The sequence below is a fragment of the Chlorocebus sabaeus genome, chromosome 20 (assembly GCF_047675955.1).
Source record: "Chlorocebus sabaeus isolate Y175 chromosome 20, mChlSab1.0.hap1, whole genome shotgun sequence".
In the NCBI taxonomy this organism is placed as follows: Eukaryota; Metazoa; Chordata; class Mammalia; order Primates; family Cercopithecidae; genus Chlorocebus; species Chlorocebus sabaeus.
The window spans coordinates 38,925,266-38,952,300 of NC_132923.1; the positions used below are offsets into that span (position 1 = coordinate 38,925,266).

The 27,035-nt window shown below is 34.7% G+C and overlaps 1 protein-coding gene across 3 annotated transcripts in view; it reads left to right on the forward strand.

Annotated features, from left to right (window-relative positions):
• DPYD (dihydropyrimidine dehydrogenase) overlaps positions 1-27,035 on the forward strand; it is an 844,938-nt gene that overhangs the window by 254,449 nt on the left and 563,454 nt on the right. For all 3 annotated transcript variants that reach the window (XM_007977863.3, XM_007977867.3, XM_037982468.2), the window contains one exon: positions 1,888-1,975. In XM_007977863.3, the coding sequence (XP_007976054.3) occupies positions 1,888-1,975 (88 nt within the window). The remainder of the gene's footprint in view (positions 1-1,887; positions 1,976-27,035) is intronic.

Below are 27,035 nucleotides of genomic sequence, written 5' to 3' on the forward strand. Positions count from 1 at the left end.
TTAGAAGAGAGCTGTACACTTAGGTGCACTATTCAGTGTAGCTGTAATTATCATTTCATGGGTATACATTGCTCTTCTTCTATGACTCAGCTTAGAGACTTTGTTTTTAGGAACGTTTTGCCTTCAGAACACAAAGAAACCTACCAGGCATTGTGCTTCCTTTTATATGGCAGGAAATGTGAGATGCAGCTATTTGTCTTTTACTTTCAAGGGGACTTACTGGCACATACTTATAACTGGATCTCTAAACTTCACTCAAGAGACCAGTCCCTCATCATAGAGTTCATCTTTCACCCTCTGGAGGGCAGATATCTTAACAGTTTCCAGCATACTCACCACCTCTTGTTCATGCTGTCTGATCTGCATGATGTCGTCAATGTAATGAATCACTGTGACGTTCTGTGGGATGTCCAGATCGCTTCAGATTACATATATTATTACTGAAAAGAGTTGACATATCTCTGAGGCAAAACTGTAAATGAATATTCTTATCTATACTCTGTGACTCTGAACTATTTCTAATCTCCTTCTCTAATTGGAGTGGAAGGAGTATGCATTTGCCAAATCAATGGCCACATGCAGTGTATGTGTGGCCTTATAAAACTTCTCTAGCAATAGTACCACATCTGTAACAGAAACTACAATCAGGACTACTCTTTAGTTAAGCCTGCAGACGTTTATAGTCATCCTCCAGAAATTCTCTGGTGTTGGCCGGGGATAGGCTGGTGGATTAAATGGGGATATGACAGGGACCACTACCATCTCTCCTCATCCTATTGCACCCAGGATAGGATATTATCTTTGATTTAATCTCTTGGCTGGATTTTCACATATTTTAATGTGACCTTCCCAACTACGATAGCTTTTATAGCTCTTACTTCACAGACCACAGACCCAGTGTAGGATTTACTTCAATTGACAAGCGTAACAATTTCAATTATGCTCTTAGAGACTAGGAGAATGATCACTGACTGGGTTGTGGTTTCAGGGGGTCCACTGTGAACTATACTTCAGTCAGGCTCCATTTTTTGCCTTGCCCCATAGGTACCCACTCTTATGTCTCCAAGTATCAATGTTACTGAAGAACCAGTGCTTGGCAGTCCTTGAAATGTCTGATTATTCCCCTTTTTCCAGGGCTTAGTTGCCTGGATAAATGACCATAGTTTCCTTTGGGAAAGGACTAGGGGAATCACAGTATTGACTTGCCGGGTTGTTTCAGGGTCTTTATTCCTAGGGACCCTGACACCTCTTTGGTTAGCAGGTTCCAGAAGTGAAAATTGTCTCGTCTGAGAACTGACCAAGTATTGTGACTTTAATGGGGGTGACTACCCTCTGCTTCCAGACTTTGTTCATTTTCCCTTGACAATGTCCCCTATCAAAATCCTGTATTTTCCTTTTAAAGGCCTTATTTGAAATTCCACTTCTCTGTATTCTTGATCTTCTAAGCTTAGGTAAAATGAATGTCCCCAGCCTCTGAACTCTCATACACATGTGGTGATCATAGCCTGTTTTATATTATATTTATTTGTGTATGTATTTGCCCCTACTTGACTGTACATTGATGCTGGAAATGTTGTCTTATCATCTTATTATTTAAATGCCACACGTCGTGCTTTGAACATATTATGCAAGCTATGGAAGCTTACTGATGATTTTAATGACACTGGCTTTTCTTCTGCATTTAGCCCTTAATAGAACATATTCCTGTTCTATTTATATGCTACTTTGTGTATGTAAACCTGTATACTAGAAGACAAAAATGTTGTCACATTTTGTATGGAATCCCATAGAATTTTTGCCAGACTTTTCATTCTTTTTGATATTAGATATTAAGATTTTAATTAATCAAATGCCAAATTTTCTTATGCAAAATGTTGTTTCTTATAGATAATTTGCGGCAAAAGCCTTTCAGTGAATGAAATGACTCTTAGCACTTTGAAAGAAAAAGGCTACAAAGCTGCTTTCATTGGAATAGGTGAGTAGTTTACTCTTAAATATATTTATTTATAATGTATTTTTTATTTCCTAGCAATATCCAGAAGAATGACTGCCTTCAGACATTTTCATGATGGAAATTTTATTTATTCAGGGAATAACAGATAGAAATGGTTGGCCAAGTAACTAAATTTCTTATTTTACAAGTAGTTGTGTTGTTTCACCTTAATTATGGAGAGATTTTGGCAAGATGTTTTTTTTAATCTTCCCATTCTTTCACCACACCATTGTCACCAGTGAGAATCTCTAGGAAGAAAATATTTTCAAGTCATGTCACCGGAAACTCAGAATCTGTCTAGAGGCTGTAGCTTTCTTTTTATGATACAACAATTGTCTAAAGTGATAATGAAGGACAGAGTTGGCTGGTTCCCTTTTGCTATTCGTTTTTCAAAATTTTCTAAAGACTTTTCTTATTTGGTTGAATTGTTTAAATGTTCCATCAGTGTTCTGAAAGTCCCATAGACAGTGTATTACTCCTGAAGCACTCAATGTATACTGTTTTCTCATATTTTGCCTAAATTTGTTATAGGGAATGAGTTTTCTAACATTTTTCTTCCACTTAGTGTTTACTGAGAGACCAAAGAGAACAAGTGAGTTGACCTGACTTAGTCTTTGCCTCATGCATGTCATATTCATTCTCTGATATGATTTGTACTATGGGAAATTATGGCATATAAATTGAGTATGTTAAATCAGGGATCCCCAAACTCAGGGCTATGAAGTCGTACTGTACTGTTAGGAACCTGGCCACACAGCAGGAGGTGAGTAGTGGGCAAGTGAGCCTTACTGCCTGAGTTCTGCATCCTGTCAGATCAGCATTAGATTAGATTAGAATCTAATGGCATTAGACTCTCATAGGAGTGCAACTCTATTGTGAACTGGGCATGCGAAGGATCTAAGTTGCATGTTCCTTATGAGAATGTAAAACTAATGCCTGATGATCTGAGGTGGAACAGTTTCATCCCGATACCATCCTTCTTCTCCAACCTGGTCCATGGAAAATTTTTCTTCCATGAAACTGGACCTTGGTACTAAAATGGTTGGGAGCAGTGTGTTAAACTGTTATTCATTTTTAATATAAACTCTTCGTCTTGTATTTTACTTTGTCTGTCTCTTTGGCAGTTCACACCCAAAATGTGAAGTTCTAAATATCACCACTTTAAGTGATCACACACTGAGTAATGTTCGTTTGGCAGCTGTCCTTTTTTATTGCCTTTCTGGAGTGCAGTCATTATTAATGCTTCTTTGTCCACTAAACTTTTCTTATCAGAATGTCGTATCTGAGACCATGTCTGTCAGCCCCATTTTTTAGGTGAAAAATTATGGAAAGCAATATAAATTTGCACTGTCATCTAGCTCCTAAATGTCTCAACTGAACCTCCTTCCTTTCAGAAAATTTTGGGTGCTATTGCCGTTAGTATCTGTCTATTATATGATCTTAATTACAATATTATAATTATTGTGTATATCAATAGTAGGAAGGAGGCAAGATCTGATATTTTCCCTAGGTTCTATTTTTAGGCATATTATATTTGACTTTAGCTTTACTTTTCAACATTACGTTTGTATTGAGAATTTAATGTAAAGAAATTGGGCAGGTGTCTATAAGTTCCAATTACTGTCAATAAACACATGATCAAAAATGCTTGGTCAGTAATAAGTGGAAAATTTCATCAGGCTTTAGGTCTGCAATACTGATAATGTTATCAAATAACTATTTGAAATTCACCATTATACTAAGAGATATGTTTTCCATTACTTGAGTATATACTAATACAATTATTATTACATGTATCTGTAAGAACTTCATCTACAAAGGATCTCTGTACTGAAGAAATGTGGACCAATAAAGTAACCAATACATTGAAATATCCAAATGAATTACATAAGAAGCAAATTATTCCAAAACTTGGAATAATTAAATTGTTCATCACTCTGAGTAGTTATAACCATGAAATACCTTCTAACTGAAACAATCAATAGTTTCAACTTTTTTATTTTATTCTATTATATCCCCATAAATATATTATTTGATAATGCTGTACTGGTTCACCATACAGTTGTCTCCATTTGATTCTGCACTGAGGTGTGAATACAGCATTTGGAATGTAGAGTCCTTTCATATTTATGTGCTGTGCATTTTCATGCTGAGAAGTGAATCTTTGACATTTTGGTGTAGTGATGTGAGGAATGCAGTTATGTTCTATTTCAGTATTTTGTATGAAACATACACAAAAAAATTCATCATGTCAAAAAAGAAAAGCTTCAGTCTGTGGAAGACAAGTAGCCGTATTCTCTAGGAAATGTTTATTTGACACTCATGTGTGTCGATTTGGGAATTTATGACCTTTGTATTACCATATAACTGTCGGTTACTTGGACAGCCACACAACCTTACATGCTTTTGTTCATTAACCTTGCTTCCATATTGTAATTAAACTTTACTCACTTATTTTATCTACCCTTTCTCACTGATTTTGTAGGAGGAAATGTAGAATAGGAATTCCACATTATTTAGGATATAGGTTTGGGCACTTTCAGAAAGCAATAGAGGGTAAAACAGTATAAACATTTAGTTCTTTCTCATGTAACAGTGTAAGTCATTTTCAAACCTGAATTTCATTTTTGGTCTATGGGTAGTTACCATGTTCACATTCATGCTAATAGAAGTGGGAAAGAGGGAAGCAGCTCCTTTACTATTATATTTATGAGCCAGAAGTGACACAAATCAATTCTTCTTTTATCTCATTGTCTGTAAACTGATCATATAAGCATGGCAACAGCAGAGGGTGCCGGGAAGTGTTGCCTTTTGCTGGGTGGACATAATCTCCATCATATGTCTAGAATCATAGGGAAAGGGGATGACAGATATTGAGAGAGGATAGAAATAAAAGTCTCTGTTACAGGTGTGCATCATCATTAGTGTTTGACACATGAGATCAGTAAAGCACTTAGTAGCAAAGAAAACACTCTTAGTACCTGGTGCATACATGTTGGTTACATAGGTTGTTTTTAAAAATGGAAATGCCAGGCCGGGCATGGTGACTCACGCCTGTAATCCCAGCGCTTTGGGAGGCTGAGGTGGGCGGATCATGAGGTCAAGAGATCGAGACCATTCTGGCCAACATGGTGAAACCTCGTCTCTACTAAAAATACAAAAATTAGCCAGGCGTGGTGGCATGTGTTTGTAGTCCCGGCTACTCAGGAGGCTGAGGCAGGAGAATCGCTTGAATCTGGGAGGCGGAGGTTGCAGTGAGCCGAGATCTTGCCACTGCACTCTAGCCTCGCGACAGAGTGATGCTCCGTCTAAAAAAAAAAAAAAAGAAAAAAAAAAGGAGATGCTTTCTCTTTCTGTAGTTGGAAATGCCATAGTTAATGATCTTGTGTATTTATAACTACCATCTTGTTCTATGTTACATTGTGTAAAATAAAAAATATTTTTAATTAACTATGACTTAATGAAGATAGTTCATTAAGCCCACTGTATTAAGATAAGTCTGTTTGCATGTTTCCTGATTTTAACTATTGTGTGTGACATTGCTCATGAAAAGTCTCTCACTTTTAGAATTTTCTCTAACTAATACTACCAGAGTTCATTAAGGAAATTATCTCGTTGAATGTACGTCATTGTTACTTCTAAAGATTTATGTCTCTTGAGCCATGAGAAGTTTAGTTTCTTCTAAGATAAAGCCCTATGTCTTACTCAAAATCAGTCTGTTATCTTCACAATAATGGAGTCTTTTTTAAAGACTCTAAAATTTTGGTAGTTTTACTGAAATCAAAGCACCTGGACAGCGTGTTACTGACAGTATTGAGAAGTAGAATTGGAACATCTACTATACAAGGCTTTTTAAAAATATTGGATGGCTTTCTTTGTTTGGTATTGAAATTGACATAATAGGTTACAACCATTGTTTCTTCCTTTTTATTTTATAAAAATAACCAGAAAATAATAGAATAGAAAATATCAAAGTGTGTTGGCTATGGTTAGGGCAAGTGTTATTTTGTGAAAAATGTTTTTCAGCTGTGTGTGTGTGTGTTTGATGTGTGTGCTTGCACATACACACTGCAATAAAATAGAATGCATTTTTTAAATGTGGCTCTAAAGTTTGATAGTCAATGCTATGCAATGTGAGGACCCTGATGGACTAAACACCTTTTTCCCATAGTATACTCAACACCTATCAGTAAGTAGCTATTAGTGAGTTAAATAAGTATTGAATGACTACAATCAGTGTCCCAAACACTGTGCTAAGAATTTAAAAAACAATAAAGAAATCTGAATTAAGTGTTTAGGTTTGTATTAAATTGAGTCAGAAATATCATAAGACATTCAAAAAGAACAACCATATTGCACAATTTCAGGAGTGGGACGTAGTTAGGTAGACGGACTGGACATGGGTATAATTCCTTGTTTTATTTTTTATTTTTGAAGTTCTGTGGGTAATTTTACTCTAGAGCCAAGTTTAAGAATCACTGTTATAGATAACTGAAGAGACAGACCTTTGGTCCTTGTTTTAAAGGAGCCCATTTCTTTTTCTCTTTCTGATTGTCCATCTTCTGATAGATTTCCTCTCCATGGCCTCATAAAACATGATAGTACCAAAAAGGTTAAACAAGCATGCAAGGGAAAGAACATCCAGTAAGACCCATTTAGGTAACTGATCAAACTTTATATATTCTTCTGACAAGTTTTTCTTTCTTTGAATTTTTGTTTTTAGAGTGCATGAGAAAGAAGGGGTTAAAGGGAAAATGCAGTAAAATCCATTATGATAGTCACTGTGAAGCAGGAACTACAGGAAGATGTTATAGAGATGAATAGTCACTTTTTCAACACCAAGTGCTTTACTTGTGTCTACCCAAAAGATTTCCCTTGAACTTACTTCTTGCTACCACCACTCCCCTCCCTTAATGCCACTGGAATACTACTGTGGCCTCAATCAGTCTCTTTGGCCACCACTATTTACACAACAAAAGTAGTAATCATGCTGAAATCAGATCTGATCATTATTCCTCACTAAAACTCTTCCATAACTCTGTATTTCCTTCCAGATAAAGAAAAGTCCCCACAAAGGTTTTCAAGGCTCTTCTTGATTTGGTCACAGCTATGTCTCTAGTCACTTCTCCTATTAAATTATGCGATTCAGCCATTCTGAACTGTTTGTAGTTTTACCTTATCTGAAGTTTTTTTAACCTCCATTTTTGGACATGGGTCTAGAGCTATCTTTATTTTCATATTTATATTCTTGACTTAGATCCTTTTTTTCTATTTGATACAATTATTTTACTTGTAATGATCTACTCTCTACCTTCATACTTTAGCTTGGCTTAATGAATCATCTTCCTCACCCCCTGCCCCACACAAACCCTATGTTCCTGCTCTCTTTCTACATGTTCAGACTGGACTTTTACTATAGTATTGCACTTCTTCACCACCTTTATTATAATTGACTAGTTACATGTTTGTTTCCACCACTAGAAGTTAAGCTTCTTAAAGACTGTAGATTCTCTCTGACTTTTTCATTGACAAATGTTTGGTGCTTAGCAAAGTGGCTGGCACATAGTAGGAACTTTATAAGTATTTTTAATTATTGATTTTAAAATGCAACTCTTTTGACTGTAAAGTAAATTTATAGGTGGTTTAACAAAGTTGGCAATTTTTGGAGGATTATAACATTGCCCGAACCCAGGGGGAATACATTTTACATTATTATAATTTTGGTATTACACTATTAATGAAATAAACAAATAGGAATAGTGATATTAGAAGTGGTGATATTGTTAATAACAGCGGTAATAGTGAATATTATTCCAGGCTCAATTCTTAACATGATCTATCCTTTTAACTCTTAAAATGGTCCTTGAGGTGGATATTCTTAACACTCTTTTATGGATAAGAAAATTAAGACTATCAAAGGTAATAGAAAAGAAGTTAATGGCAACTAAAGCATGGAAAATGAGTTTTATAAAGAAAGAAAAAAAAAAAAAAAAACAAGTGCAAATATCCATACTTCAGTTGTGACTCTAAGCCAATATGACTCTGTCTACATTTCAGCATCTCACTTAAGATTCTAAAGAGGGTAAGCTCATACTCAAGAAGAATTAATCTTTATATTTAGCCTCATTTTTCTCATTGTTATCACAAATTGGTTTTCTTTTAGTTACCATCAGAAAATAATATTTTTTAAATGTGGAGATTCCCAAATATTGTAACAGACAAAGAAGAGATCATTATAATTAAGAAAATCCATTGAGAGATTGTGGTATTAAATTTGCTACAGAGTGGCCTTTAGTTAAATCTCTCATGCCTTCACAAAGCCAGAATTCTTCTCTATAAAAGTTACTCTTAATTGGCTTCTTAATCAGGAATTTCTAAATTGTACATAGTTGTGTATACTTTCTATTTATTTAGAGGAAAATGCAATAAAGTTTTTAGACCATTCACGTTACTTCTATCCCCAGATAAAAATGTAGATTGTTTAGTCACTATCCGCAACTATGAATAGATTATTTTAAAAAATAAACCTGACTTAATTGTAAGCAAAAAGCAAGTCTTGAGTATTTTGCCAATCTACTTTTATTATTTGTAATATTTTTTAATCTAGTGTCACTTGTAAGTACTTGGGTATAATTGTAAAATGGCTCCCAAGAATTTGGAAATGAGGGAAATAGAATTCCAGCTGAGAGTTCATTAAATCATTACTTAATGAGTTCATGCAAAGCCCCAGAAGGAGATAAAATAGATGTAGGGCAATTATTCTTTGATCATATTAACATATCTATAGAAAGCACATATTAATCTGCAGAAGCAGGCAGTGGGGGCTGGTCATCTTTAGAAGTGTTGAGGAAGAAAAGGAACCTGCAGAAATATCAGAAATATTGGCAGTGTCTCTTTTAAGGCACCTGAATCAATGGACCGGGAGTTCTTTGAGCCCAGGTCATAACATAAACAGAGAAGTCCATTTTAAAGACCTCTGAATCTCCTTGTTCTGATTCCAAGCTCACCAAACTGCTACTGATTCCTAAATAGTTTGATTATGGGAGATGAGTGTGGGAAGGGGAGGTTGCAGTGAGGTGAGATGGTTCCACTGAGCTCCAGCCTGGATGACAGAGTGAAGCACTGTTTCAAAATAAATAAATAAATAAGAAAGAAAGAAAAGAAAGGAAGACAAAAGAAAGGAAAAGTTTATTCTGTGTTCATATATAATGAAATATATGTCATTTATAGTAAAGAATATAGTTTTCCTTTTGTTATTTTTGGTTGTGTGCATATATCCCTCCCCTGTCACCCACACAAACACAGTATATTACACATTTATGAGAGTTGGTGTTGGTTTTTATCCTTGAATTCCATATTTCAGCACATTTCTGAACATATAATAGAAAATAAAGTTTTTTGAAGTTAAATAATTGGAAAATTAAAAAAAGAAACATTTGAAGAAATGAAAAGCAATGTAATAACTTGTTGAGAAATTTGAGATTATACATGATTACTTCACTGCTTAAAATTCATGGATCTTTCCAAGCATCCTCTTTTATCTTTTTTTGTTTTTGACAAAATGCAAAGACATATTCATTAGTTCTGATTAGTGACTCAAAGGCACTCTTAAGTCATTCTTACTTTGATGCCTTATAATTATGTCAAGTATTACATTACTGTGCTGAATATCAGATATTTTCTTTAAGTATTTTTGGTTAATTTTTAATGATAGTACTCGCTAGGGTATTTAATGAACGTTTTGTGATGAAGATGATGATATAAGGAAACATTTTTAAATATCATGGCTTTTTTTACTTGTAGAAGTCTTTACATATTGTAGATGATCAATAAATATCTGTTGAAGTATTGATTAATTAATGATTAATTAACTCTATTAACTCATTATGTCTTCCATATTATTGTAAAAAGGAGATAATTTATTAATCAATAAGGTTATTTTAACTTTCTATAGCTTATATTTTTATTTTAAAGGACCTTTTATTAAAAAGCACAAATTATATTTTAACATATTTTATCTTCTTTGCATTTACCTTCTTTGCATTTATCTTTGTATTTCTTTGGATGGAGACACGGAGGAATTTTTATTATATTTTTCTATATATGTTTCATGGAATAAAAACATACTTATGGTAGTTACCTAAATTAAAGAAGTAAAACAATTCTTTTCGGTGTTTTCATTGTTTAAGCATTAATTTTAGTAGTTTCCAATGGTTTAATTAACTCTTAAAGAGAAGTTGATAAGAGAACTGGAAAATTACTGAACTAAGCAAAATGTTGTCTTTCAACTGCTGTTTATGGCTGCCAATTACATTTTTTTTTTGTGGGAGCTAATTGTCATTTGAACCTGGAAGGGTTTATTATTGAACATATACTATAGGTATTATCTTAGTCTTATTGGGCTGCTATGCCAAAATAGCATAGACTGGGTGTCTTTAATAACAAACATTTATTTTCTCACAATTCTGGAGTCTATAAGTCTGAGATCAGAATGCCAACATGGCTGGGTTCTGGTGAAGGCCCTCTTCCTGGCTTGAAGATGTCTCTCTTCTCCCTGTGTGTTCCCATGTGGCCTTTCCTTAGTTTATCCACATGGAAAGAGAAAGACCTCTGACGTTTCTTCTTTCTATAAGGGCACTAATACCATGATAGGGGCCCCACCTTCATGAATGTAACTAAAACTAATTACACCCCAAAGGTCCCATCTCCAAATACCATCACATTTGAGATTAGGGCTTCAGCATGTGACATTTGTCCTTAGGAACATCATGATGTTTTGTTTTGTTTTCCATTTTATAATCATACTATAGGTCTGCATTGTCCTTTAGGGGTAGAATATTGATGTTGAAGGATAAATTTTAGAATACTTAACAAAATTAGAAGTTACTGAGATAGTGAATATCGTCAAGAAGACCTTTGGAACATCACAGTACACAACCCTTCCCCTCCACTTCCCACAATTCAATGAAGCTGAATGTGGAGAATTCAAGACTACATTGTATTCATGTGCATAGTACACAGTGGTTTTCAAATAGAGCTAGGAGATGTACTATTGGATAGCTATTTTCACACTACAAACCACATAGCTCTTATCTTACAAATTGCTGCTATGTAAAGTTTGGTGAACTGAAGAATACATACACAGAAGGAAAGAGGGGTTAGTAAGAGAAAAGGAAAATGGTGTGGAAATGGCAGGAATTGATACAAGTTGGAGGAAACTAGGCATATTTCCATATATGATATATATTTCTTTCTAGAAAAATCTCACCAAAGTACAGAAATGTGAAATTTTGGAGGATAATTTGTGTTCTATCCATTCCTTATTTCCTGTTCATACAAGTTAAGCTATGCCATCTTTCATTAGCGGGATTCGATAAAGTGATCTAATAATCTCTTTCTTTGTCATTTAAACAGCTTTTTTGACTCTAAATGCTTAATACCCATATACTCTAAAGCAAGATCAAAACTTTTAAGGGACTGCATTAGATATTTTAAATAACAAATCTATTTTAGAAGCAGTGAAATTGAAATTTATATCAAATCAGTTTTCCTTCAGATCTTGCCTTTGAATGGTTTAAGGGGTGTCCAAAACAGTCATATTGTTCCCAACTTCCCAAATACAGTCTAGTTTGGTTATATTACTTTTTCTGTTTCTTAAACTCATATTACATAGCACTATTATAAGTTATGCCAGGAATTAATATATGGGGAAAACAATACTACAAGAATGATTACAATATGAAGTGGAAACATAAACCCTTTTTTTTTTTTTTTTTTGAGACAGAGTCTCGCTCTGTCGCCCAGGCTGGAGTCCAGTGGCGTGATCTCGGCTCACTGCAAGCTCCACCGCCTCCCGGGTTCATGCCATTCTCCTGCCTCAGCCTCCCTAGAAGCTGGGACTACAGGCGCCCGCCACCACGCCTGGCTAATTTTTTTGTATTTTTAATAGAGACGGGGTTTCACCGTGTTCGCCAGGATGGTCTTGATCTCCTGACCTCGTTATTCGCCCGCCTCAGCCTCCCAAAGTACTGGGATTACAGGCGTGAGCCGCCGCACCCGGCCAGGAAACATAAACTCTTAAATGCATTATTAAGCATTAATACTGTGGACATCTAAGAAAGTTTTATTTTTGAAACGGCGTTTTGATTTATTTGCTTTCCTATCTCCAAATATGTAAGGAATCTTGATGTGTGTTACCATCTTCTGATTAACCATGCAGTGCCACCTGGTGTGCAGATGGAAAGAACATTACACATCAGAGGCTCTGTTCACACCCACCCCCACCATACACAAACTTACATGGCAGAAAGTTAACAGATGTTCATTTTGCTTGTGTTACTGAGATAAATTGTGCATCCAACTCTTAATTCATAAGTTAAATTTAGAGAATAAGATATTGATATATGGGTTAATCAAAGATTATATTAACATATCCATTATGAGAATAAAGTAATATTTAATTGGAAAATTGCTTCTTTGGATCTTTCAGGTCTTTGTGTTTCTATTTTTTCAAAAAAAATTACTTGGTAGTTTTGTCTGTTGAGCCTTATCTATATTTTACTGATAAATTTATCATTCCTAGAATATTGTAGTTTAAAACTGGTTGCTATTTAATTTTTCTCTGGTTAAGTTTCCATTTTACAGGAAAAAAATAGCCTTTCTTTTGTCTTTTATGGAGATTGTATCACAGTCAGGTATTTTTCCACTTCTCTTACTCTTTTAATGCCACCGTTGGTTGATCAAATTTTTTATTTTATTTATTTATTTTTTTTTTTGAGACGGAGTCTCGCTCAGTCGCCCAGGCTGGAGTGTAGTAGCGCGATCTCGGCTCACTGCAAGCTCCGCCTCCCGGGTTCACGCCATTCTCCTGCCTCAGCCTCCCGAGTAGCTGGGACTACAGGCGCCCGCCGCTGCGCCCGGCTAGCTTTTTGCATTTTTTTTAGTAGAGACGGGGTTTCACCGTGTTAGCCAGGATGGTCTCGATCTCCTGACCTCGTGATCCGCCCTCCTCGGCCTCCCAAAGTGTTGGGATTACAGGCGTGAGCCACCGCGCCCGGCCAGGTTGATCACATTTTAAAGTGTATTTTTAAGCTTCTGCAATATACCTAGCAGTGTGCTAGCAATTATATATTACAGAAAAATTAAAGAGGTTATGATATATTTAGAAAAGTAATTAAACTAATGCATTTTAAAAATACAAACTTTGTGCATATAAATGTAATAAATAGAGTAGCTGCATTTATTGAAGTTCTGTGCAAAGTCATGTTTAATTCTCACAAAGTAATTTTGGATTGGTATTATTCATATCTCTATTTCACATTTATGTAAATGGTGTCTAACAGATATTAAGTAACCTTCTCAAGTACTAGAACCTGGATTTAACTGAGGCCCCTCTGAGACCAAAGCCCTACTCTTGGCTAATACATGAAGTTGGCAGAATTTAAATAATCATTTTTTAAAATTTATTTATGTTTTCTTAAAAATATTTTAAATTAATTCTTTTTTAAAATTTGTGGTAAAGTACACATAGCATAAAATATACCATCTTCATCATTTTTAAGTGAATGGTGGGATTAAGTACATTCACATTGTTGTGCAGCCATCAGCACTATTCATCCACAGAACTCTTTTCATCTTGCAAAACTGAAACTATGCCTTTTAAGCAACAAATCTATGAATTTAACTATTCATATGGTCCTATGGGTGTCGGTGGAATCATACATTATATATTTTGTGTGTGAATGGCTTATTTCACTTAGCATAATGTCTCAACCTTCATGTTGTAACATGTGTCACAATTTTATTCCTTTTTAAGATTAAATAATATTCTTTCATGTATATATCACATTTTGTTTAACATTCGTCAATCAATGGACATTGGATGGTTTCTGACTTTTGGATATTGGAAATAATGCTCCCACGAACATAGGTTATAGAAATATTTCTTTGAGTCCTTGATTTCATCTCTTTTGGCCACACATCCATATGTGGAATTGCTAGATAATTTGGCAACTCTGTTTAATTTTTTGAGGAGCCAACATACTGTTTCCAAAGTAGCTACACCATTTTATATTTCACCAACAGTGAAAAAAAGTTCCAGTTTCTTCACATCATCGCCAACATTTGCTAGTTTGTTTTTGTGTGTTTTTTGATAGTAGATCTCCTAATGGCTGTAAGTAGTATATAATGATTGTTCATTTACTTTTCATTTGCAGCCTGCTTGTTACCAACAGAAACTTGCAGTGATAATATATAGACAAAATTTTAAAAAGTGTGCAAATATATGATTAATCAGCAAGATGAACTAGAAAATAAGAACCTCTCATATAAAAATTAAATGGCATTCATATTTTTTGATATTTTGAGGGCCTCAATTAGATTATATGCCAAAAGGATGAAGAGAGACGGACAAATTCAGTAGGAAGATCAGTTTTGAAGTGGCAAATTGTAGAGAGGACTATTAAGAGATAGCAGAATATCTTATATTTAAATTTCTAACAAAACAAGTGATTTGTCTACAAAATTTGTCTATAAATGAACAGATATCAAATATTTTATATGTTGTGGGCTGTATGGTCTCTTTTGTAGATATTCAGCTCTCTACATTTGTAGTGTGAAAGCAGCCTTAGAGTATATGTAAAAAAAATGAATATGGCTATGTGCCAATAAAACTTTATTAAAAAAATGAATAGGCCGGGCGCGGTGGCTCAAGCCTGTAATCCCAGCACTTTGGGAGGCCGAGACGGGCGGATCACGAGGTCAGGAGATCGAGACCATCCTGGCGAACATGGTGAAACCCCGTCTCTACTAAAAAATACAAAAAACTAGCCGGGCGAGGTGGCGGGCGCCTGTAGTCCCAGCTACTCGGGAGGCTGAGGCAGGAGAATGGCGTGAACCTGGGAGGCGGAGCTTGCAGTGAGCTGAGATCCGGCCACTGCACTCCAGCCCGGGCGACAGAGCGAGACTCCGTCTCAAAAAAAAAAAGAAATGAATAGAGGAGCAGATTTACTCAAAAGATGATGCACCAAAAAATTACGTAAGAACATTAATTGCTTATATTTCTTTTCATTTTAAGAAAAAACATTTTACGTGGAAGTCTAGTTAAAATATAAATCAAGTGAACTTTTATCTAATAGAACGTAACTTGTTTTGCGTGCATGCATCTGTTTTTGGAAATCGCTTAAGAACGCCAACATAGATAACAGAAGAGATATCTATCACTGATTATTGTGTACTAGCCTTTAAAATAGCTGAATTTTTGTGAATCCCCACATTTTGGTGTTCATGAAACTAACCATGTTTCTCACAGCTTAATTACTATTTTAGCAAATAGCTTATTTTGAAAGGTGTATCCAAAAATTATCCAAAAATATGTTTTCCTGATACCATACTTGTGTTAATTTTTTAAAAATATTACTAACATGAGTAAAGCTGCTGTTTTTATTTCTAAAGTATAATGTTTTATCCTTTTAAAGTACATCTTCAATAAATAGGTTCATACTTGATTTTGTAATCAAAGAAAACACACACACGCGACCAAGAATTAAAACACAGAAGGGGCCAGGTAGGGTAGGTCATGCCTATAATCCCACCATTTTGGGAGGGTGAGGCAGGAGGATCGCCTGAGACCAAGAGTTCCAGACCAGCCTGGGCAACATAGTGAGACCTTTTCTCTACAAAAAGAAAAAAATTGCCATGCACAGTGCCATGTACCTATTCAGTAGGCTGAGGTGGGAGAATCACTTGAGCCCCGGAGGTCAAGGCTGCAATGAGCCATGATTGTGCCACTGCACTCCAGCCTGGGTGACAGAGTGAGACTCTGGTTCTAAAAATAAAATAAATCACAGAAGGAATAAATGAGAACTGAAATTAGTCAGTTTCTATGAAGTGATGGTGGTTCTAAAAGTATATCTTAGACACAATGAATGGTTTTATTTTTCTTACCAATTTTTGATAACTTAAGAAAAAAGAAAATATACATATACAAAAAAATTTATCTTTGCCTCTAGGCTAGGACTTCTTCTATAAAACCTCTTTAACTTTTCCTTTTCACTTTATTGTTCTGTCTCTGGATTCTTCATGATGAATTCTAACAATTAGCAGCTGTTGACTTCAGCCAGAAAATAACAAAAAGCCATCCAGACCACAGTTCCTTTTATTCAACGTGCTCAGGGCAGTACGCTGGAATTATTTTAGAAGATGTCCTTAACTTTTTATGCAAACATATTCATCATCTTGCTATAAATGACAAATAAGTGCACATTTGTTATGTAGCAAAATTTGTTAAAAACCATAGGAAAAGTATTACTGATAAATTAATTAAAGATAGACTCATCTGAATACTGAATAAGAAAAATACCTGGATATTTGAATAGAATTTGTGATTTTTCTTCATTTAGAAGATAATGTGATTAGGTATAAATGCATTCTTTTATGGTGGATCAAAACATGTTAATTCAAAATCTGTTTGATCTGTTGTAAAAATATATTAAATTCAAGACTGACTAATTCAGTCTTTTATTCCTTTTGTCTTAAACTGGATGCAAGTTGGCCTTTGTGCTACTTAGGAAAATGCAAATAGAAAAAGCAAAAATAAAAACAATGTGAAAAAAGATTGATAATGAAGAATACTATTTTTATTTTATGGGAGGCATAATCACTTATTATATTAATGTCTATTTGTAATTACTAAAATATAAACATTTTAAGTATATGGATTCAAATTATTTTCTAAAGCAAACCACTCTGGCACAGTCAAGTAAACACATTATTGGGATTTTGTGTGTATGTTTGTTTTCCTCTCCTGTTGACTGTAGAAATATTTGGTTAATGGAGTACTCTAGGGCAAGTTGAATCAGTGTTATGTTTGTGCCTTTCTTTCCCATTCTAATGTGGTTTTGGTAGCTATATTACCAGAATTTCTGACAGAAACATTCTGGGCGATAATATGAGATCATATGGGGCTTAGAAAAGACTGAGTATGAGTCTCTAGTGATTGGTCTATCTGTGAGGTTTTCTGTTACAGTGGTAGAGACTGAAATGTGTTAGACTTTTAGTGGTAAAGCAATCTTATGTTTTTCTACAACTGCTTTCCACTATATTTAAGTATGCTCTTTTTTCCCCTGTGTATGTGTGTGTGCGTGCTTGTGTTCTAGCTTCCAGCCTTTTACAACTTATAGTCATTTTTCTGAAAACTGGAAACTTGAGGTGGCAGAGTAAGGAAAAACTAAAATTCATAAAGGCACTACAATCTTAAAGTTATTTTCACTCAAAGACCTTTGTTTCTGTAGGATCAGAAAGCAGCCTGAAATCAACAAGTTACATGAGAAGCAAAATTCCCTAAAGAAGTTAAAAGTTTTTGACTACTAAGACTTCTAATAAGAGGAAGTAAAATAAGGCAGTGATTGAGAAAACTTTTGATTTAACATATATTAAAAACATTAGTTTTGAATAGTTTTATACCCAAGGTATAAAACTAATGTATAGTTATATACATATTATGTAGATAGATGATATGTACATGTATATTTGTATGTGTGTTTTACTTAATTATGCCCTCACAACCTTAAAATACTATTTGAAATAGTACTTTAAGCTATAGTTTAAAATACTAAACTCATAGCTATATATATATATACACACACACACGTTTTGAATAGTTTTATACCTATAGCTATATATACACACACGCACACATATATATGCACATACACACACATATATATGCCCTCATGACCTTAAAATCCTATTTGAAAAATCTAATATTTATAAGTTATCCTTAGAATCCAACTTTATCATTGATAAAATATCAACAGCCGTGTGCTTAAAATAGTAATAAATCATCTTCATTCTCATAATTTTAATAATGCTAAGGATTTCACTCACATTATTGCTTATATAACTTCATTTATTCATTCAGTAAATACCAAGTTCCTGCTCTGTGATTGATATGCCCTTGTTATCAAGAGGCATATAGTTTTAGGGGGAGACAGACATGTAAATATTTTCTGATTGGTGACTTTATTCCTTTTTTCCCACAATATATAAGACAATATGAAAGCATCCAAAAATATTTGTTTACTTACATGTGTATAATTCTATTCATTCATCCTAGACTATAACCTCTGTAGGAAAAGGGTAATTCAGGAGACATGCTGGGGCAGGGATTAGGAGTGTACCCAGATACAGGGAATGTCATATGTAACAGGTCTGTGTTCTTGCTAGAGTTTTCACTTCCAGAGACATATGTTGACAAATAGCGACAAACAGATAAACCAGGGCCAGATCAGGAGACTTCACATGGTAATGCAAATGTGTTTAGTTATCTGTAGTTATTGAATGTTTACTTTGTGCTGTGGAAAATGAAGGGTTTTGATGTGAGAGGTAAGAGATTAGAGAGATTTATTTGGTTGCACTGTGAAAATGGATTGCAGAAGGGCAAGACCAGCACTGGGTGATTTTTACATTGTGGCTATTGGACTAATTCAAGCAAGAAAAAATTGAGTACCTAAGGTAGGGCTGCAAGAGCTGAGAGCAGGAAACAAACATAAGGAAATACAATGAATGAGTCTTGGTTACTGATTAGATACTGTTAGTGAAGGACAGGAGTCAGAACGAGAAGGGCAGGGTAAAGATCTAAGAAATAGGTACAAGTCAGGGGATGTTTTCAACACTTCTTTTGAAGAAATAAATGGATGGTGGTGACAATTACCCAATAAAATAAAATAAGGGGAGATTATGAGATCTTTTCTGATGTCTTATATACATATTTGAGATTCCTTGTGACAACCTGGTGGAAATATCCAGGAAGCTCTTAGGTGTACCTGACTGGTTCTGGGGAAGTCATATGAGAAGTGTGGGCAGGAGAGGTAGATTTGGTATCCTTGGCTGTAGCAAATGATGCTAGGGGCAGTATCTCCTCTGTATTTGATAGTATGAATCTTGAAGCTAGTTAAATTCTATCAGTATATTATAGTTCATGGTTGTTGGGAGTAATAGAAATAATATAAACTACGTTTTCACTGAAATTGGCACACAGTAAGATGCCATGACATTGATGAGATTACATATTTGGTTTTCATAACCACCCTTTTCTGAATGAGAAAAAATTACAGCCCAGTGAAACAGTGTGACTACCAGTTCCACAGAGTGTGATATTCATACACTGAAATGAATATGCTCTAATTCCGTATCTAAGAATATTATCTCAACATGATTTATTCATAGTGTGCTTTGGTGTTGCCATTGGCCCCATCTTTATTTTCACCAGATCATATATTAGATAACTCTGTGTGGCTAGAGGGATTTTCATGATAATAGGGCAAAAAAGATTAGTCCACATGATGATTAACTTTTGTTAGCACAGTTTTGTATTTTTGTTTTTGTTTTGAGACAGAGTCTTGCTCTGTCACCCAGGTTGGAGTGCAGTGGTACAATCTCGGCTCATTGCAACCTCTGCCTCCTGGATTCAAGTGATTCTGCTGCCTCACCCTCCCGTGTAGCTGGGATTACAGGTGCATGCCACCACGCCCGGCTAATTTTTTTATGTTTTTAGTAGAGATGGGGTTTCACCATGTTGGCCAGGATGGTCTGTATCTCTGGACCTCATGATTCGCCCGCCTCAGCCTCCCAAAGTGAGCACCATGTTTAAATATCAGCTGTTTGATGTACACAGCCAGTATTCATGAATACCATTGAGCCTGCTAAAGAATTGACTTGGGGCCGGGTGTGGTGGCTCACGCCTGTAATCCCAGCAATTTGGGAGGCCGAGGCAGGCGGATCACAAGGTCAGGAGATCGAGACCATCCTGGCTAACATGGTGAAACCCCATCTCTACTAAAAATACAAAAAAATTAGTCAGGTGTGGTGGTGGGCGCCTGTAGTCCGAGCTACTGGGGAGGCTGAGGCAGAAGAATGGTGTGAACCTGGGAGGTGCAGGTTGCAGTGAGCTGGAGCCAAGATGGTGCCACTGCACTCCAGCCTGGGCAACAGAACGAGACCCTGTTAAAAAAAAAAAAAAAAAAAAAAAGAATTGACTTGGAAATAGTAAATATTTCCTTTGTTTAAAAATATAGCTTCTAAAAGAAAACTTGGTATTGTGTGTGTGTATATGTATATATACACATGTATGTATATACATATTTAAAAGGAGACAAATGGGGGAAGAAAATCTTTTACTTAGAAATATTAGATTGGAGCCTTTTAAAAACCAAATTTCTTCAATAATAATTAACATATAGCATGTTTTATAAAAGTTGATGATTTATTTCACAGAGACATGTTCATCATAAAAGTGAGATGTAAATTCATTCCTTTCTTCTTACGAACCAATAAAGTTATTCTGCAAGAGAAATTTCAATATTTATTGCAATTTGATTGACTTTAAGTTTGCTTCTTCCATAGAACTTTGTTCCTGGATTTCTATATTTTTTTGTTGTATCAAAGTAGTATATGTCTTAACACATTTAAAAATTATCTTATTTTGGCGAGTATCAACTAGATGGGTCTCTAAAATTAACTTTTTCCCATAGTCACAGTTAAATATTGTATTCTCCTAAAGTAGGGGAAGAAAATATGCATTATGCATTATGGAAACATAACATCAGTCCTCCTCAATTCTATATGTTTCCATAATGCAGAATAATTGAACATATGGTCTCTACCATTGTAGGCTAATTGGTATACACACAAGAAAATGAGGGGGAAGGAGGTGGAGAACATTGTAGGCAAGTCTTTGATCTTCGGATTTATGTTTACCTTCTTCAAATGAATTTATAATAATGAGTTCATTACAACTCTAATATTTATACCTACATATGTGGTATATGTTAAATGAGCAGATATTTTTAAACATAACTGGCATTATGCTAAACTATCCCTCCCCTAATATGTAATAGGAGGGAACCAGAAACCCAAACCTGTGGTTTTCTCAACCTTCCGTTGTACCTTATGCAATAATCATGGAGAGGTACATCCTGATACAGTGGCTTAAGGGAGAAGAAGAGGTGAGAGTTTGTTGTATGGGTTTTGTTTTTCTAATAGAGAAATATGAACACATTTTATGGCAAGATAAAGAAGTGAGTAGAAAACAGATGTTTGAAATGATAATTAAATTTAAGCAGGAATTGAACAAAACAGAAAGAGACCAGAAAAGAAGAACATAGACAGAAATGTTCCCTTTTGAAAGGTGAAAAGATGTTTTTTTTCCCCATTGACACATAACTCGTTTGGTGAAGACAGAAAAAGTTCTAAGGTGGAACATGTCAGCCAAGTGAGTTCACTTTCCTTTAGTCTCTTAGTGAAGTAGTAAGATTTTATTTACTCCTTTGAGTAGGAAGGCTTTACTAGAAGCTAAAGGTTGGTGGGGAGAGATGAAGAGGCAGAGAAAAAGAACCTTGAGTCATCTCCAGGAGCACACAGAACAGAAAGTGATAAGTGGGGTGAAGAAACTGTACAACATAGTAGAGAAGTATAGACAAGGAACATTACATTGTTTCTTAATTAATTTTATATTTATGATGGGTCTTAATACTAGTTTACGTTTATGGGGTGGAAGGAAGCAAAGAATAAATAAAACATTTTATTATAACAGAGGGAACAACTAGGGATGATACCTTTATTGAACATTGGTTTTTTTGTTTATAATTAAGATAAAAGTAATATATTTTGTACTTTTTACAGTGAAATTAGTGATTATTTATCAAATGGATATTCTAGGAAACCTACAAAATTATCATCCCTTCAAGCATACAAAAATAAGATCAACAAACACACAAAACTGGCTTGAGCCAGTTTTATTGAGCTATAATAATACTCAGGTTGTAATTAATTGCTTTGAAAAGAAGTTAATCCTATCAGGTCATTAAATAGCCCCATTTAGTAAATTATTATGACAAGCATATTAGTTGTTAAAATACAGGGACAGTGGCATTTTAGCAAATTGTTAGTCCTTAGCAGCTACTTTTATTTTGCTTAACTATAGCGATAGAACCAACCACTGTGCCAGTACAGAGTATTACTATTGGAAAGAATATAGGGCATTTTCTAAGTTGAAAGTTGAAGATGAATTCACCCATAAGCATATTATGCTATGTACACTGGGTTTATTTCAGAATTAGATGACCATATGAATATACAATACTCATATATAGTGAGGTGGAAATTGAAGAAATGAAGGTGAATGGGGAGAAACAAAAGAGAGCAAGAAAATGTATATGAGATTCAATGAAGGGAAGTGTAATTTAGCATTCATTCAAAAACTTTTGAGTTCTTATACTATGTGCACTTTAAAAAATTTCAGGTAAACTTCATAGCATTACATGAAAAAAATAGCAAGTTGAAATATTTTGCTGGGTTGTTTTAGGTTTTTTTTTAAAAATTATTATTATACTTTAAGTTCTAGGGTACATGTGCATAACGTGCAGGTTTGTTACATGAGGAATGAAGTAATTCATTTTAAGCTAAGCTTTCAACTTTAGTTGAAGGAAAAAGTGAGTACTGATTTCTATCAAAGACTTAATTAGCCATATATTAAAGAACAATAGTTTAATATAGATGGCATGGAAAATATTCCCCGTTATGGATTGATATTTTTAAATTATACTGTTCAGAGCAATACAGATAACCAAATAACATCCATCACTGAATATGTTGAGCTGATACTACTCTTATACAAATGTGCAGACTGTATTTGTAATCTAATAATTATCATTGAAAGCTTTCCCTTGAATTTCCAGACAGCCAATTTATAAGCAGTCTGGTTGGACTTATGTAATTATATCAAATTTATATATTAATTCTAACAACATTTACCATGATCTGCCATAGGTACCTGTTATTAAGCATTCGATGAAGGGGAAAACATTTTCCTTGACTTCATCAAAGATTCATTGGGTGTAAAGTAACATAATTACAACAAAATATGATAATAACGTAAGTAGTGATAGAGAGATTCCCAGAGATTTTTGGATGCACAATGGGTAGGTCCAACATTCCTTGGATGACTTTTAAGTGTGAGGATGTGTATTGGGGTCAGGGGGAGAGCCATAGAAAACTTCCTGGGAGAAGTGGTGTCTTTACTGAGTTGCAAAGATGATTAGGAGTTAGCAGGAAAAGAGAAGTTAGAGGGAGAAGGTTTTTTTTTTCTGAAAGACAGTTCCAGAGAGTCAGGTGTTCAGTGAACTAGCATTATAAACCTCTAGTGTTTCTGGAGTCTGTGACACTCCCATTTTTGAGTCTTTAGGCTGAAGTATTAGGCAAGAAGCAAGTCATACAATCATAGAGGGATTGTTAGTAGGTTAGAGAAGTTGGGCATTTATTCTACTGAATATGAAAAGTGATGAAAAGGTTTTATGCAGTGTAGGCTTTCTGGGTAGACAATTTAAAAGTGATGAGACTGGACATGTGGAGATGGGCTGGGCAGAGGTTACACAGTGCAGGAGAGAGATGATTAGAGATTGAACTTGGGCAAATGCTGAAGTAATTAATTAATATTTAAGTCTAAATTCTTAGATCTTTTTTCCTTATAATTTAATATGAGAAACTTTAATGAGAACATTAAAAATTAACCACTAGTAAGTAGCTGTTCAAATTACACAGTGTTTTAAATTTATGTGGCTTAGTGTTTTCAATGTTGAATTTATCTCTGTGTACATGTAATAAAATCTAACCATTATCATAAAAGTCAAAATAATTATTTTCAACCTAATAAAACTATATTTTCCCAGTATTGATATTGTAGAAATGATGTATTTTGATCAGCATTTGCAGATTATATAAGATTATTCCTACAATTGGTTTCAAAGCATTTTCTCATATTTATCTCCTTGAATATTAAACCTCATTAGGAAATATATATTTAGATATGTAGAGAAGACTAATTTATAAAACTAAAACATAAAACTAATTGAAGGGTGTAATCGAGCATTAACAACCATTGAATTCCGGTATAACCAAACAAGATGTTTTCTTGTTCTTTTGGCTTATTTGCTGCAAACTGTAGGTACTATATATAGAATATAACTAGTACTCATGAATAGAAACAAGCAACTGAATACCTTTTAATTTCTGTAGGTGTGTTCCTATAGGTCTATTTCAACTATCTGTTGGCCTCAAAAGTGTTTGAATATTCATGTGAAATTCAAAAACAAAAGCTGCTCTCTGTTTTAATGATTATTCAGGAATAATTCTGATTAGCAAATCTGTGGTTCGATTGTTTCTAGCGCATGATCTCTGAGAAGAATTTCAGAAACTACCAGTCTTCAACATTTTCTGCTAGTTATATAATAAATATATTTCTAATTGGAACATATTATTGATGTTGAATTATCAGTTTTCTGATACCGTTATTAAGATAAAAATTGCAGCATAAACTGTTATTTCTAGACTCCCATGGTTCCTTTGTTAGGGAATCATGTTTTATCAGATATATTTGTGACTACAAGAAGATGGATGGTTGTTCATTTACACACAATGTATTAAAAATAAAACCAGTTGCTTAGTCAGTAATGGCAAGAGAATGTGTTTTCACTGATTGAGAGGAGATCATTCAACACTGTCAAAAAATAATTTGCTTTATATTACATTTGCCCATAAAAAATATTGACAACTTTATAAGTCATAAGAGTGAGGTAACTGATGAGCAAGACTGCCTGTTTTAGAATTTGGAAATTTAATTTAAAAATAAAAATTTTAATATTCTTTAGAATTTTTAGTAAATAAATATCTACAGAAAGTTATAACTCATTTTGTTTTCCGTAAGCCTTGCTTACTGGCAGGCTAATTGAACAGTGAAGGTCCTGACTGGGCTTGGTGGCTCATGCCTGTAATCCTAGTACTTCAGGAGGCCGAGACGGGTGGATTATCTGAGGTTGAGAGTTCAAGGCCAGCCTGGCCAACATGGTGTAACCCTGTGTCTACTAAAAATACAAAAAATTAGCTGAGTGCAGTGGCTTGCACCTGTAATCCCAGCTACTGTGGAGGCTGAGGCAGGAGAATCGCTTGAACCTGGTAGGTGGAGGTTGTGGTGAGTGGAAATCACGCCACTGCATGCCACCCTGTGCTACAGGGCGAAACTTCATCAAAAAGAAAAATAAATACATAAATAAATACAATTGTGCAGCAGACTTAAGAAATTGTAGTAGAGTTTTGAATCAAGCTCAAGTTCATTCTTGAAATATTGACCATTCATAGTAAGCAAAGTCACACCTGGAAATAAATCTCATCGACCCAATTAGTCTTTTGGGGAAAAAAAAAAAAAACAATTAAAAATTCCTAAGTATTAAGACAAAGTAAGATACAATTTACCAATGGAAATTCTTCTTTATAAAATTAGTTAAATGAGGATTTCATTTAAAAATGGCAGACCAAATGCAAGTGTATCTCTATATCCTCTCCTGGATTGTCACAAAAAATGAAAGCACAGGATTTGTCAAAAATCATAAGCCCAGAAGGAAAAAATAATAGAAAGGAGCGGAAATGACAACATTTTGGAAGTTGAAAAACAGATGGCTGCATGAAGTTGGACTCAGCAGACCGAAGAAAGCTGAATCCTTAACCAGACTGGAGAAGTATCATAATGTGTACTACTGGACCTACTTGAAGTTTCAAGATTGGTAATACCAGGTAGCTGTGGAAATAAGAGTGAAGACAAGGCCAAAAACTGGGGGACTTGTGAAGAGTCTATTAAAAAAGTAGCTAGACCCCTTGATTCCCTCCTTCATCTTGAGTAGCTTGAGATGTCTGTTGTTCAGTAAAGAGGATAAACCCAATTTGTAGACCAGAGGACACAAGAGAGAAAGATCTTCCATGAAAAGAAGGGGATTAATGAATTTCTGCATGCTACAAGTGGAGAACATTATTCTCCTCCTTCTTGCTGGGCTGCCAGAACAACTGCTCCGTAGGTAGAATATGACAGTTTGGCTTGGTTATTTGTTGCATAAGATGTGTTGTTGTGAATTATAAGATTGCTAGTTACTGGAAAATGGTACATTTAGATTTACAAATAAAAATGGAAATATGACAACATTAGAGCTCAGAAAATGTAGGTATTTTGAAAAGTCCCTGTCTTCTAAGCCCTTATGTTTACATAATAAATAGTGATGTTCTTTAGCAGTTATTTTTATTAAAAATTAAAAAGTAAAATGTGTCCTTCTTTTTAGTTTCCTAGGCAGGCTAACCCCTTTTCATCCTGATTTCCCCCAAAACAGTGAAAGCTAAATGACTCAAAAGGAACCTTTAAAGTCAATATTTCTGTTAACTGGCTCACAACACAAGCTAACATGAGTTCATTCAAATTTATATCAAATGTGTACAGTTTTTAAAGCTTTTGTTTCCCTTGGTTGGGGCGGGGTGGAGGCAGAGTCTTCTGCACCAGTGTTTTGTGTATTCCTATGCTTGTTATTCTAATTTGATTGCTTCTGCTATAAAAAGACTGTTTTTAAGTATTTTAACTTTTATTGTTGTCACCAAAATTTTATTTTCCTTGTCCCAGCTGAATTTTAGAAATCAACTTGTTTAAGAAAAAGCAAAGCAAAACAAAACAAATTTAACTCCATAAGAAATTACTTCTATTACTTTGAATCTGGGAAGCTGGATGTATTTCAGCAGGCAACAGTGGAAGGAACTTGAAAAAAGCATCTTCTGAGAGCCGAAACAGCAGTCACAAATGTGTCTCGCTCTATTTGAGGCTTAACAGAGTAGGAGAGCTAAGCTTCAAGAGGCCATGTCTTAGCCTCTAAGGAAAAAGATGTACATACTTTTGTGTGAGCTGTGCAGTAATTTTAAAATCAGGTCTGTGACACTTCTTTGTGGGATCACAGAGGATTTTGTTCATTTTCAAAATTCCTCATCACTAAATTAATTGCCAAAGTTTTTTTCTTAGGAAATGCAAGTGTCAAGTATGCTTGTGTATATTCAAGTAGGTCACGACAGTTAGAAAACTATTTCTGTTATGGTAGCTGATATGGTTTGGCTGTGTTCCCACACAAACCTCATTTTGAATTGTAGTTCCCGTAATTCCCACGTGTTGTGAGAGGGATGGGGT